Consider the following 16,223-nt stretch of genomic DNA (forward strand, 5'->3'; position numbering starts at 1 on the left):
GGACAACAAAATCTGATAGGATAGTCTTTAACTTAGACCCTTCCTTCTTAGATATTTCACCCTTTAAACTTGGTGTTTTCTAAACAATAGTCCTGTTTTAGGTCCCTATATTATTTAGAAACTTCTAGAGTAATATGCAAAACTTCTATTGTGAAAGTATTATTAGTCCATTAATCATTATTCTAATGCAACATGTTTGTAAAAGACAATATAACGATGGATGAAATAGAATTGATTTGAGAGCAAGCTCGAAATGAATGAATTATCAAGGGTAGCAAGAATAAAAGAGGAATTGATTGGAACACGTATCTTGAAAAAGAATGAAGTATTCCAAGAACAACAACAAATTCAATATATAGTCGACCCCGTTTTTTTTCAATCCAGAAAATGGTGTCAACAAAAATGTTAAATTAATGTTTGCGATATTACCAAAAATTCCAAGTTTACTAAATATTTGCTCTAACTAATGACACAACATTTTTAAATCATTATAATATAATGGTAAATTTGCAATGGAAACCGGTAATAGAAAATTGATTGGTAAAAAAAATCTAGAAGAAAAACTTCGGAAAATCTAAATGTTTTTAGGTGGTAAGAAAAGTCATATAGTCAAAAACTTTTATAACAAAAGAAAAGAAACTAAAAAATGATCAAAAGTCTTGAAAAATAAGATTTAGAAATATGTTATAAAGAGGAAATAAATCCTAAATAAATATTATATGAATTAATATTCAATCTATTCTAGTCACATTTGGGATTTATCATGGGCTAGCGCATATACAAGACAGACTCACATGTTAGCATGATTACATGAATTTTTTTTTAAACACCTTTCTAACACACACACATATTTACATAAAGTTGGAATGGGCATTTTTTAAGAAAAGAAAATCGAACTCAACATTTTGGCCAGAATAATTAAGGGTATCTGTAACACCCTAATTTATTAAACTCTATTTTTATGAATTTTGATATAAGTAAGTATTTGCTTTAGTGGTTAAGTACTATGGGTGTGGATTGGAGGTCTTAGGTTTAAGTCTCACTTGTGAAAATTTTGTTATTCTTGTTCCTAGCTTTATTTTTAATTGCAGGACATATATTATATTTTCAGTCAACTTATGTTAGAAGGAGCTTGCTGGTATAGTGGTAAAGTGTTAGTTTATTTTATGGTCTTGTATTCGAATCCCTGAGTGTGTGTTTGGTAATAATTTTTGCTTCGGTGCGTGTGTCGTTTGTGTAGTATAAGTTGGATGTAATTGTTATTCTGTGGTAGTTGGATGAGGTTTAGTGGGTCAGATTCTATTGGTAGTGGACAATTTTGAATTTTACTTATTTTATTATTTTTATTGTTAGTTCCAAAAAATTCTCTCTCTCTTTTCACGTTCCTCTCTTTCTCCTTACCATTCTTTTTCTGACATCTTTCCTCATTGTGATTACATCCCTTTTTGGCTTCCCTTCTTTGATTCTTGTCCATCGTGTTGCGGTTGTGGGCATTGTGCATTCAGGTTCTTGATCCGTTTTGAGTAGGTAAGTTATTGGGTAGGTGTAGCTTTACTGTTTCATGATTGGTGATTATTGGGAAATTTTCGTTATTCTTATAACGAAAGGATATTTGTTGATGGTGTTCGTTTAATTCTTGTTTAGAAGAAAGTCAAGAACCGATTGGTGCTCCTCCAGCGATTTAAATGTTGGGTGATTACTGTTCGTTGGCAGTGAGTATATTTGAGCGTTGTACAGATTTCAAAGGCAAAGTTTATGGTTAATTTTTTGTTTGAATTCGTAAATCGTTTGCTAAAATAATTGTTGTGATACTCGAAAAATAGAAATCGGTGAAAGCCGAAATTGGGGCTTGTCGACGCCACACAGTCGTGTGTCTGGCCGTGTGACAGGCCGTGTGTGACACACAGGCATGTGACAAGCCGTGTGCGACACACGGATGTGTGACAGGCCGTGTACGAGGCCATGTGTGACACACGGGCTAGGCCATTTTGGGTCGTGTGGGCTATGTGTCAGGCCGTGTGGGCACAAATTTTAAAATTTTTCCCTAAGGTTGTACATGTTGTCTCGATCGACTGTGTTTTTTCATAGGGTCGGTATGTGTGGGCTATCCAAAATGACATGATTATACTTGATGCATAATTGAGATATCATATGAATTGATTATATGTTAAACTTACCTTGTTGATGTTGTATTTGGCCATGACTAGCTAACTTTGTTAAATTGTGGTAGCATATTGTATTTGACTGAATGATATGGTAAGTTTTGGTTAATGTCGATGAACTTACTACACATCGTATATGCTTACCTTATTTGTTCTCCCTTCTCTTGTAGGTCATCACCCTGCGGAACGCGCTAACCTGGATCGACTCAAAGCTCACACTCTCTTTATTTCAGTAGCTATTTTGATTATCTTGAGCCAAGGAATTGTGTCAGTATATAAGTGTTTATATATACCTTGAAGTATAAGTTGTTTTCATGATTTGATATCTTGGTACATATATGGAAATAAATACATATGCATCCCATGCTTAGTGATGTAATAGCTAATAACCATCTAAATGGCATATGAAAAAGTATTGAACTTGTTTTGTGGTGACTTGAATGTTGGTCTTGGTATGAAAATCTGAAATGTATGAAATGAAAATAATTGATGTCTAGTTGAATGAATGATTTGTAATAGTTGAACTCATTTTGAATTGGCCTTGTTTTGAATTGGTAAATGACATGTTTTGGCAGGAAATGTTATGTATTTGGCATGTTTTAAGTGATCAAATTGAATGGTTATTTGATGGGTTTAGATGGGAGCTTTGAAATAGGTACCAAATGGTTCATTATTACCAAAAACAGAGTCCTCGTTTCGGCGAGCAACTTTCCTTATCGTAACGTCGATCAATTGTAAGTGACGTCATGACGTGACATATTGTTTTGGCAACGTCCTGACGTGGAATTGACGACATCATAACGTCGGCTTTAAACTTTTAAAACTTTGCAATTTGGTCATATTTCGATCCCGGGTTAACAAAAGAGCTTTTGTAGTCTCGATTAAGACCTAGTTTTGATTGTTCGACCATAAATGAGTGTGTTTATCATTGAATTGCATGTTTGTATGAATGTTTTATTGTAAAATGACTGTATTTGCTCTAGCAATGAATATAACATCCTATAGCTTGGACCCAACGATTAGGTTGGGTGAAGGGTGTTATAGACATAAACTTGACAACGCAAAGCCCATTGCCTCACCAAGAAAGAAACACGCGTTGCCTAAATATCTTGTAGCACCAAGTGGGCCCGCACAATCCATGAAAGACATATTGGAAGGGGTTCTTAACGACATCCATTAACCCATCACATTTGAGTTTTGGTAAACGCCTTGTCTAGTCCCTTCAAGTCAAACTCCAACAGTACCCTAGCCTAACATTAGGTACGTTACCACAACATCCATGGAGTAAAGAACTCAATGGCTAGGACCCATGCCCAACATCCCTACATGGTACCCCTTTTTAACACCAAGGTAAGTAGGAAACCAACCATATAATATATACTATGCATGAACTTAACTCTAAAATCCTCTCAAACCACCAATCCTAGTAGCTTTGAGAACCATTCACGATGTGGATGCTCCCACTCTAGCGGCTCTCCACACCACTTGAGGTGTGAAATGCCGATACTTTGTATAACATTAAAGAGTCTTTGGTGACTAGTGTAATATATAAAGAAAAAGCTTATTTTTACATATGTATTACAATAGTTTGACCTAAAATAAAGAGTAGTTTGTATAAATTTAAGCTTGAACATAAAAAGATGAGTAAAAATTGTTGTAAAAAATAAAGTCTCTTCAAAATAAGCAAATATTTTCTTTCTCTTTACTAAAAACAAGTCACAGGGAAGGCTGAATAATACTAATTAAATTAGTTTATTGCTAACTTATATACTAAAACATGTGTAAAAAATAATACTTCTACTAAACGTAGCATAAGTGTTATAACAAGTACAATGTTTAGTTGATTGCTTTTATGAAGCTAATGTACTTGACATTCATAGAAAGTGTGAAATGAATCAACAGATTTAATTTATATTTGATAGATAGATAGTGAATAAGTTGAGCACATTCTATGCTTTCGGTCTCTTGCAAAACGTTTTCGCTCTTCTTAATGCTGTTTATCTCTTTAGGGTATTCCATGTTTGGTCAAATCTTTAACGATAGACTTCCATGATTTTTTAATTGCAGAATTTCGTTTTATTTATTTGTTACTAACACATTTTTTAAAGATTTCTTTTATTAATTAAGATATAAAATATATTTTTATATTATTAAAAATAAAAAAACTACTTAAAATTAAATAAAAATTGAATTTGAATAATTATTATTTTATTTTCTGTGTAACGTATCCTCCATTAATGCTTCTCGACCAACTCAAATTTATTTCATTATTACTTGGGAGCAAATTTCACAAAAATCGAATTGAATTCAACTAAATGCTGCAATTGAATTAAATTTAATTTCCCTTTATTTTCTCATCACTACTTGTCTTACCACTCACCCTTACAATAATACATACGCACTATCATATCTTTCACAAAGCAGAAGAAATTGAATTTGATTTACTCTATTTACCCTCACTTGGCTGCTGCTTCAACATGTTCTCCAATTCCTTAGCAAACCTTTCCATCGCTGGAGCTGGCAAACAAATTGATGCCACACTTCCAACTTCTCCTTTCTTATTCTTGGTTGGCATTAGAAAGCTTATCACCCCAACCGCTATCATTGGCCCTCCAAACACCGCCTTACCCCATCCGAAATCTGTATCTTCAATTCCGACCTTTGTTAAATCTGATATAATGTACGTACCGATAACATTTGGGAAATGGATTCGTTTACCCTGAGCCACCATTAAAGCTGCCACGGATTTCACATATTCCTCTGTCACACTTGCTTTTGTTTGTTTTATTAATTCCACTGCATACCCTAATGGTTTCTCACGGAGGCTTTTAACTGTTGTTATTGCTGCCGGGATGACAAACACATTCCCATAATATCCCGATGGGAATGAGGGATTGAATTTAGAACGTGCATTAACAGCGCATATCATGCGTACCTCTTCATCAGGGTCAAGATTTATAGCAAGGGTTCGACAACGCCATAAACAAGCCGTTATGAATTCAAACGTGGTACAACGGCGAAGGTGGGGAGGTACGAGGCTACGAAGAATTGAAACTTCTGCAAAGCCAAAGGAAAAGGAACGTTGAACCGGATCGTCAAATGGCAAGATGGTAATGGGGGTGGTGACAGGGGCGTCCACTTCATCATACTCGCGGTGGGTAAATGTGATTCCTGCCGGGTGTTGAGCATCTAAGAGATGTCTTTCCCAAACGGGTGAGATCGAGTGAGTGGCTACGCCTCGTGCCATTTCACCCAGGGCAAACAGGAATTGTGCTAGGCCAATTGCATCACTCATGACATGGTTGAGACGGAGAGCGAAGATGAAACCACCGCATTTCAACCGTGTTACCTACTAAGCAATAAACTAATTCTTGTTAATTAACTTCATAAAAGAAAATGTTAGGTTATTAACTAATATGAAAAAGTAAAAGTAATAAATGGTGAAAGACGAAAATCCAACTAAATTTGTGTTGCCAGCCATTGGATAAATATAAAAATTATATATGAATTATGATTTAATTTGTAATTGTATGTATGAATTTTGATTTTGTGTAATATTATACATGAAATTTTTGTTCGATCCCTTTCTTGTAAATTATGAACACAATTATTGATATAACATCATTTTATATTTATATATTTCATACATAAGTAATTATATTTATCTAATATAAAAATAAATTGCTGTATTTATTTCTTTAAATGTGTATGATTAAATCAAAGTTAAAGCTTCAAGTATACATTTGAGCCATAATTAGAGTTTCAAGTGTATAATTAAACCAAATTAAAATTTATATATATAATTATATATTAAATCAAAGTTTATGTATAATTTTAAATTCATACTGTCTCATTTATTTAAAATTTCTTTTTCATTTACTACATCCTTAGAGATCATGTGTAGAGTTTTAAAATTCCAATATAAATTTATCAAATAATTTTTGGTTAAAAATAGTTTCAAATTTACCAAATATGTAATTAATAAAATATCTATTGGCTTAATTTTATAATATTTAATAAAAGAATGAATAAATTAAAGTTGAAATCTCACCAATTACAAATAATTTCTTTTAAAAGAAAAACATATAGCAAGTTAAATAAATTTTATATTGATTTAAGATTTTACTGACTATTAAATTTTATTTAATCAAATCGATATGACTTTTATTCATCACATATACAAGATATTTAAATATGATCACTTGTTTAAAAAGAATGCTTGATTATTCTTTTGGATTTTATTTTTGCAATTATATATACATGGATATATATACGGGGTTGATTGAGTTGGTATCTTTTATTAACTATGAAAATGAGAATTATTTTTATATTTTCATATAAAATCTAGATAAATATATAGATGATGGGATTGGAACCTAAAATATCACGACTTTTAATATTTTAATTTTATTATTTCAATAAAAACCTTATTTGTCTTTTATATAAATTTTCTATATATTTTGTATAAATATATTTATTAGATAATTTTTTACCTGCATCATGAGTGTGTTAGAATGTAGTATGTATATATATATATACACTATTATTTAAGCATTTGATTGAGTTGATGTAACGAGTCGGTCGAGCACGGACTCAATTAAGAAGATTATAAAAATATATTTTCGTATTTAAAATAAATTATAAAAATATGCATACGAAGAGACATGAATTCACACCAAATACATTAATAAAACATTCAATTTACCACTAAACCGAAATTTTATTTTAATTTTTATACATATTTTACTGTACACACCTAATTATATAGGTTATTAAGTTTTTCTTTTCTTATACAAGATATATTATGGCAAATTAAAGATAATTTTTGTTCCATCTCTTTTGATTTAGTCTCTCTCTCTCTTTTCTTTTGCTATATTGTTTGTCTCAAATATCTAATTAAAATTTAGAAAGAATCATAAACCCAGAAAAATGCAACAATAGAAATAAGAAGATTGTTGAATTAAAAAAGAAAAACTCTCCCATACATATTGTCATATAGCATAATTAATTGGAACATTATTACCTGAATCAACAGCAATGGGCAATTTAGCATCCCTTCAGAACCAGGAACAATATAAAGGAGCTCATCGGAGCAAGGGAATGGTGGGCGAAGTGGTTCACCAAACTGTTCAAGTGTAACATCAGCATCGGCTTTTATAAACATCACACCCTCACCCGTGCAATCCACTATAAGCTTACCATTGGCCCCTTCTCTTAATCTACCTGCAAATGGATAATAACACACTAGGGTTTGTGCAAGTGCCTCCCTAATAACCTCAACTGGATCTTTTCCTTCCATGGAAGGTTCATATTGATAAAAGTTGATTACCCGAATTTGAAACCGCAAACTCGCTTGATCATCAATGTCCGATAACAGTTTTTGTTCATATGGCGTAGGCTTAGCAGGAGTAACAAGTTCTGGTTCACAACGTCGGACAGTGAACTTAAGGGGAATGCTGGAAGGTGCTGCCATGACACAAGGATGTGAGATAATAGAAAAAGAATAGCAAGTGTTTGGTCTTAATGAAGTGTTTGAAATGTTTTATATAGGAACCAAAGTGTACAAATTTGAAGTTTATTTTCCATCGCATATGTAAATTTTAATGGAGGAGAGAAAATTGAACAAAAGAAACCCAATTTTAATGTAAACCTATTTTATGTATTTATTATCTTATTGGATTCATGATTCCAATGCTAAATTTAGTGGAACCTCGGCCACAAAATTTTAGTGGCTACTCTGAAAGGGCTTTTTGAACTGTATTGTCGTATTGAGATGGCCGTCATTTTCATGAATACATTCATGAAAAGAATCCAGTACGAAAGGTAAACTCGATTCAATTATTTCCATAACTCCACACGTTTTACGTAATTAAAATGTTAAATTAATGTTTGCGATATTACCAAAAATTCCAAGTTTACTAAATATTTGGTCTAACTAAGACACAACATTTTTAAATCATTATAATATAATGGTAAATTTGCAATGGAAACCAGGTAATAGAAAATTGACTGGTAACAAAAATCGAGAAGAAAAACTTCTGGAAAATTTAAATGTTTTTAGGTGTTAAGAAAGGTTATATAGTCAAAAATTTTATAACAAAAGAAAAGAAGTTAAAAAATGATCAAAAGTCTTGAAAAACAAAATTTAGAAATATGTTATAAAGAGGAAACAAATCCTAAAAAAATATTATATGAATTAATATTCAATCTATTCTGGTCACATTTGGGATTTATCATGGGCTAGCGCATATACAAGACAGACTCACATTTTAACATGATTACATGAAATTTTTTTTAAAACACCTTTCTGACACACACACACATATTTACATGAAGTTGGAATTGGCATTTTTTAAGAAAAGAAATCGAACTCAACATTTTGGCCAGAATAATTAAGGGTATCTGTAACACCCTAATTTATTAAACCCTATTTTTATGAATATTAATATAAGTAAGTATTTGCTTTAGTGGTTAAGTACTATGGGTGTGGATTGGAGGTATTGGGTTTAAGTCTCACTTTTGAAAATTTTGTTTTTTTGTTCCTAGCTTTATTTTTAATTGCAGGACTTATATTATATTTTCAGTCAACTTATGTTAGAAGGAGCTTGCTGGTTTAGTGGTAAAGTGTTAGTTTATTTTATGGTCTTGCATTCGAATCCCTGAGTGTGTGTTTGGTAATAATTTTCGCTTTGGTGCTGGTGTAGTTTGTGTAGTAGAAGTTGGATGAGGTTTAGTGGGTCAGATTCTGTGGGATTCTATTGGTAGTGGGCAATTTCGAATTTTAATTATTTTATTATATTTTTTTGTTAGTTCCCAAAAATTCTCTCTCTTTTTCACGTCCCTCTCTTTCTCCTTACCATTCTTTTTCTAACATCTTTCCTCATTGTGATTACATCCCTTTTTGGCTTCCCTTCTTTGATTCTTGTCCATTGTGTTGCCGTTGTGGACATTGTGCATTCAGGTTCTTGATCCGTTTTGAGTAGGTAAGTTATTGGGTAGGTGTAGCTTTACTGTTTCATGATTGGTGATTATTGGGAAATTTTCATTATTCTTATAATGAAAGGATATTTGTTGATGGTGGTCGTTTAATTATTGTTTAGAAGAAAGTCAAGAAGCGATTGGTGCTCCTCCAGCGATTTAAGTATTGGGTGATTACTGTTCGTTGGCAGTGAGTATATTTGAGCGTTGTACTGATTTGAAAGGCAAAGTTCATGGTTAATTTTTTGTTTGAATTCGTAAATCGTTTGCTAAAATAATTGTTGTGATACTCGAAAAATAGAAATCGGTGAAAGCCGAAATTGGGGCTTGTCAACGCCACACGGCCGTGCCTGGCTGTGTGACAGGCCGTGTGTGACACACGGGCATGTGACAAGCCGTGTGCGACACACGGGCGTTTGATAGGCCGTGTGCGACACACGGGCGTTTGATAGGCCGTGTGCGAGGCCGTGTGTGACACACGGGCTAGGCCATTTTGGGTCGTGTGGGCTACACGGGAGTGTGTGGGCTATGTGCCAGGGCGTATGGGCACAAATTTTAGAATTTTTCCCTACGGTTGTACATGTTGTCTCGATCGACTGGGGGTTTTCCGTAGGGTCTATATGTGTGGGCTATCCAAAATGACATGATTCTACTTGATGCATAATTAAGATATCATATGAATTATTTATATGTTAAACTCACCTTGTTGATGTTGTATTTTGCCATGACTAGCTAACTTTGTTAAATTGTGGTAGCATATTGTATTTGATTGAATGATATGGTAAGTTTTGTTTAATGTCGATAAACTTACTACACATCGTATATGCTTACCTTATTTGTTCTCCCTTCCCTTGTAGGTCATCACCCTGCGGAACGCGTTAACATGGAACAACTCGAAGCTCACACTATCTTTATTTCAGTAGCTATTTTGATTATCTTGAGTCAAGGAATTGTGTCATGTATATAAGTGTTTAGTATATTCCTTTAAGTATAAGATGTTTTGATGATTTGATATCTTGGTTCATATATGGAAATGAATACATATGCATCCCATGCTTAGTGATGTAATAGCTAATAACCATCTAAATGGCATATGAAAAAGTATTGAACTTGTTTTGTGGTGACTTGAATGTTGGTCTTGGTATGAAAATCTGAAATGTATGAAATGAAAATAATTGATGTCTAGTTGAATGAATGCTTTGTAATAGTTGAACTCATTTTGAATTGGCCTTGTTTTGAATTGGTAAATGACATGTTTTGGCAGGAAATGTTATGTATTTGGCATGTTTTAAGTGATCAAATTGAATGGTTATTTGATGGGTTTAGATGGGAGCTTTGAAATAGGTACCAAATGGTTTATTTTTACCAAAAATTGAGTCCTTGTCTCGGCGAGCAACCTTCCTTATCGTAATGTTGATAGAGAGTAAGTGACGTCACGACGTGACATATTGTATTGGCAACATCCTGACGTGGAATGACAGCATCATGACTTGGGTTTTAAACTATTAAAACTTTGTAATTTGGTCCTATTTCGATCTTGGGTTAACAAATGAGCTTTTGTAGTATCGATTAAGACCTAGTTTTGATTGTTCGACCATAAATGAGTGTGTTTATCATTGAATTGCATGTTTATATGAATGTTTTGTTGTAAAATGATTGTATTTGCTCTAGCAATGAATATAACATCCTATAGCTCGAACCCAACGATTAGGTTGGGAGAAGGGTGTTATAGACATAAACTTGACAACGCAAAGCCCATTGCCTCACCAAGAAAGAAACACGCGTTGCCTAAATATCTTGTAGCACCAAGTGGGCCCGCACAATCCATAAAAGACATATTGGAAGGGGTTCTTAACGACATCCATCAACCCATCACATTTGAGTTTTGGTAAACGCCTTGTCTAGTCCCTTCAAGTCAAACTCCAACAGTGCCCTAGGCTAACATTAGGCGCCTTACCACAACATCCATGGAGTAAAGAACTCAATGGTTAGGACCCATGCCCAACATCCCTATATGGTACCCCTTTTAACACCAAGGTAAGTAGGAAACCAACCATATAATATATACTATGCATGAACTTAACTCTAAAGTTCTCTCAAACCACCAATCCTAGTAGCTTTGCGAACCATTCATGATGCGGATGCTCCCACTCTAGCGGCTTTCCACACCACTCGAGGTGTGAAATGCCATTGCATCATTCGATACTTTGTATAACATTCAAGAGTCTTTGGTGACTAGTGAAATATATAAAGAAAAAGCTTATTTTTACATACGTGTTACAATAGTTTGACCTAAAATAAAGAGTAGTTAATATAAATTTAAGCTTGAAAATAGAAAGATGAGTAAAAGCTTTTGTAAAAAATAAAGCCTCTTTAAAATAAGCAAATATTTTTCTTTCTCTTTACTAAAACAAGTCATAGGGAAGGCTGAATAATACTAATTAAATTAGTTTATTGCTAACTTATATATTAAAACATGTGTAAAAAATAATACTTCTACTAAACGTAGCATAAGTGTTATAACAAGTACAATGTTTAGTTGATTGCTTTTATGAAGCTAATGTACTTGACATTCATAGAAAGTGTGTAATGAATCAACAGATTTAATTTATATTTGATAGATAGATAGTGAATAAGTTGAGTACATTCTATGCTTTCGGTCTCTTGCAAAACGTTTTCGCTCTTCTTAATGCTATTTATCTCTTTAGGGTATTCCATGTTTGGTCAAATCTTTAACGATAGACTTCCATGATTCTTTCATTGCAGAATTTCGTTTTATTTATTTGTTACTAACAAATTTTTAAAGCTTTTTTTCATTAATTAAGATATAAAATATATTTATATATTATTAAAATAAAAAACTAATTAAAATTAAATAAAAATTGAATTTGAATAATTATTATTTGTAATTTCTGTGTAACGTATCCTCCATTAATGCTTCTCGACTTGGAAGGTAATTTTTAACTTCTAAATCAAATCAAATTTATTTCATTATTACTTGGGAGCAAATTTCACAAAAATCGAATTGAATTCAACTAAATGCTGCAATTGACTTAAATTTGATTTCCCTTTATTTTCTCATCCCTACTTGTCTTACCACTCACCCTTACACTAATACATACGCACTATCATATCTTTCACAAAGCAGAAGAAATTGAATTTGATTTACTCTTTTTACCCTCACTTGGCTGCTGCTTCAACATGTTCTCCAATTCCTTAGCAAACCTTTCCATCGCTGGAGCTGGCAAACAAATTGATGCCACACGTCCAACTTCTCCTTTCTTATTCTTGGTTGGCATTAGAAAGCTTATCACCCCAACCGCTATCATTGGCCCTCCAAACACAGCCTTACCCCATCCGAAATCTGTATCTTCAATTTCGACCTTTGTTAAATCTGATATAATGTACGTACCGATAACATTCGGGAAATGGATTCGTTTACCCCGAACCACCATTAAAGCTGCCACGGATTTCACATATTCCTCTGTCACACTTGCTTTTGCTTGTTTTATTAATTCCACTGCATACCCTAATGGTTTCTCACGGAGGCTTTTAACTGTTGTTATTGCTGCCGGGAAGATAAACACATTCCCGTAATATCCCGATGGGAATGAGGGATTGAATTTAGAACGTGCATTAACAATGCATATCATGCGTACCTCTTCATCAGGGTCAAGATTTATAGCAAGGGTTCGACAACGCCATAAACAAGCCGTTATTAGCTCAAACGTGGTACAACGGCGAAGGTGGGGAGGTAGGAGGCTACGAAGAAGTGAAACTTCTGCAAAGCCAAAGGAAAAGGAACGTTGAACCGGATTGTCAAATGGCAAGATGGTAATGGGGGTGGTGACAGGGGCTTCCACTTCATCATACTCGCGGTGGGTAAATGTGATTCCTGCCGGGTGTCGAGCATCTAAGAGATGTCTTTCCCAAACGGGTGAGATCGAGTGAGTGGCTACGCCTCTTGCCATTTCACCGATGGCAAATAGGAATTGTGCTAGGCCAGTACCATCACTCATGACATGGTTGAGACGGAGAGCGAAGATGAAACCACCGCATTTCAACCGTGTTACCTACTAAGCAATAAACTAATCCTAATTAATTAACTTCATAAAAGAAAATGTTAGGTTATTAATTAATATGAAAAAGTAAAAGTAATAAATGGTGAAAGACGAGACCACCGCAGCCTAATTAATTGCAAGTTAAATAAATTTTATATTGAGTTAAGGTTTTATTTAATCAAATCGATCTGACTTTTATTCATCACGTATACAAGATATTTAAATATGATCACTTGTTCAAAAAGAATGCTTGATTATTCTGTTGAATTTTATTTTGCAATTATATATACATGGATATATATACAGAGTTGATTGAGTTGGTACTCTTTATTAACTAGGTAAAATGAGAATTTTTTTATATTTTCATATAAAATCTAGATAAATATATAGATGATGGGATTGGAACCTAAAATATCACGACTCTTAATATTTTAATTTTATTATGTTAACAAAAATCTTATTTGTCTTTTATATAATTTTTCTATATTTTTGTAGAAATATATTTATTAGATAATTTTTACTTACATTGTGAGTGTGTCATAATGTAGTATGCATATATATATATATATATATATATATATACACTATTATTTAAGCATTTGATTGAGTTGATGTAACGAGTCGGTTGAGCACGGACTCAATTAAGAAGATTATAAAAATATCTTTTGTATTTAAATTAAGGTATAAAAATATGCATACAAAGAGACATGAATCCACACTAAATACATTAATAAAACATTCAATTTACCACTAAACTGAAATTTCATTTTGATTTTTATACATATTTTACTCTACACACCTAATTATATAGGTTATTAAGTTTTTCTTTTCTTGTACAAGATATATTATGGGAAATCAAAATAAAGTATGCAGCTGGTACAAGTGCGAGATTAGATTTATTTGAAGACTTTAAATGTTTTTATATAAAGTTTGTAGTTAGGTATAATATAGAACTACAAATGTTTGAGATTTGAATATTGAAGTGATTAGATAAATTAAACTAATCTCAAGTTTACTTCAACTTAAAATTAATGTTTTAGCACTACGTTTAATGAGATAGTGTGAAAATATTGTAATCCACCTTGATCTCAGTACACTATCTAATTGTGAAAGCCCGTCCAAGATATTATATAAATTTTCCATTTAAAAGATTAAATATCATATGATTTCTGTCACCCAAACTTTTGAGGGTAAGTTTTACAAATTTTTAAGTAAAGGGTAAAGTAGAATAATATTCACTCATTTCATTTTGTTCACCTAATTATTAATTTTTTTTGGAATTAATGACTTAATTTTTGAAATTAAATATTTTAGTTATTTTTACTGTTAACTTAGTAATGGAAGTATAACATAAGCTTTTTTTATTGGTCTAATGACAAATTTAGCGTTTCAATTTTAACATATTCTATTAATTTCATCATAAATCTAGAACAAATCAAAAATTTAACCATGAATGTTTATAATTTTTTCATTTTAGATCTAATTCTAAAATTATAAAATATATTTAAAACATCTTAAGAAATTGTTTATATATAATTTTTAAAGTTTTATAATTTTTATTTACTTTTCTCATCAACCATGCTCGTTTTCTCATCAATCAAACACATGAAAAGCTCATAAATTAAAGATAATTTTTGTTCGAACTCTTTTGATTTAGTCTCTCTCTTTTTTTTTTTTTCTATATTGTTTGTCTCAAATATCTAATTAAAATTTAGAAAGAATCATAAACCCAGAAATGCAACAATAGAAATAAGAAGATTGTTGAATTAAAAAAGAAAAACTCTCACATACATATTGTCATATAGCATAATTAATTGGAACATTATTACCTGAATCAACAGCAATGGGCAATTTAGCATCCCTTCAGAACCAGGAACATTATAAAGGAGCTCATCGGAGCAAGGGAATGGTGGGAGAAGTGGTTCACCAAACTGTTCAAGTGTAACATCGGCATCGGCTTTTATAAACATCACACCCTCACCGGTGCAATCCACTATAAGCTTACCATTGGCCCCTTCTCTTAATCTACCTGCAAATGGATAATAACACACTAGGGTTTGTGCAAGTGCCTCCCTAATAACCTCAGCTGGATCATTTCCTTCCATGGAAGGTTCATATTGATAAAAGTTGATTACCGGAATTTGAAACCGCAAACTCGCCTGATCATCAATGTCTGATAACAGTTTTTGTTCATATGGCGTAGGCTTAGCAGGAGCAACAAGTTCTGGTTCACAACGTCGGACAGTGAACTTAAGGGGAATGCTGGAAGGTGCTGCCATGACACAAGGATGTGAGATAATAGAAAAAGAATAGCAAGTGTTTGTTCTTAATGAAGTGTTTGAAATGTTTTACATAGGAGCCGAAAGTGTACAAATTTGAAGTTTATTTTACATCGCATATGTAAATTTTAATGAAGAAAGAGATAAAATTGAACAAAAGAAACCCAATTTTAATGTAAATTTATTTTGCTAAATTTAGTGGAACCTCGGCCACAAAATTTTAGTGGCTATTCTGAAAGGGGTTTTTGGACTGTATTCAGAGCCATCCGTTTCATTTCATTAATACATTTATGGAACGAATCCCAGTACGAAAGGTAAACTTGATTCAATTATTTCCATAACTCCACACGTTTTACATAATTAAAATGTTAAATTAATGTTTGCGCTAACTATCTAGCGTGCTAAATATTACCAAAAATTTCAAGTTTACTAAATATTTGGTCTAACTAATGACACAACATTTTTATATTATTATAATATAATGATGAATTTGCAGATTCAATATATTATGCTCACATTTGGGGTTTATCATAGTCTAGCGCATACACAAGCCAGACTCGCATGTTAACATGATTACATGAACTTTTCTTTAAAACACCTTTCTAAGACATACATATTTACATGAAGTTGGAATGGGTATTTTTTAAGAAAAGAAAATCGAATTCAACATTTTGTCCAGAATAATATAAGGGTATCTGTAGCACCCTGATTTATTAAATCCTATTTTTATGAATTTTGATATA

At 32.5% G+C, this 16,223-nt stretch overlaps 1 protein-coding gene across 5 annotated transcripts in view; it reads right to left on the reverse strand.

Annotated features, from left to right (window-relative positions):
- Positions 1-15,635, reverse strand: part of LOC105784529 (benzyl alcohol O-benzoyltransferase) — a 44,085-nt gene extending 28,450 nt beyond the window's left edge. The window contains exons 1-2 of one of the 5 annotated variants that reach the window (XM_052626430.1): positions 15,031-15,615; positions 4,464-5,511 (exon numbers count right to left, since the gene is read on the reverse strand). In XM_052626430.1, the coding sequence (XP_052482390.1) occupies positions 4,609-5,511; positions 15,031-15,480 (1,353 nt within the window). In that variant the 5' untranslated portion in view covers positions 15,481-15,615 and the 3' untranslated portion in view covers positions 4,464-4,608. Of the gene's footprint in view, positions 1-4,463; positions 5,512-7,185; positions 7,792-12,097; positions 13,214-15,030 lie in introns of those variants that run through there. The other 4 variants (XM_012610436.2, XM_012610297.2, XM_052626429.1 and 1 more) reach the window with 4 other exon arrangements.
- Positions 15,636-16,223: the final 588 nt, after the last annotated feature.

The sequence above is a fragment of the Gossypium raimondii genome, chromosome 13, assembly GCF_025698545.1.
Source record: "Gossypium raimondii isolate GPD5lz chromosome 13, ASM2569854v1, whole genome shotgun sequence".
NCBI classification, from domain to species: Eukaryota; Viridiplantae; Streptophyta; class Magnoliopsida; order Malvales; family Malvaceae; genus Gossypium; species Gossypium raimondii.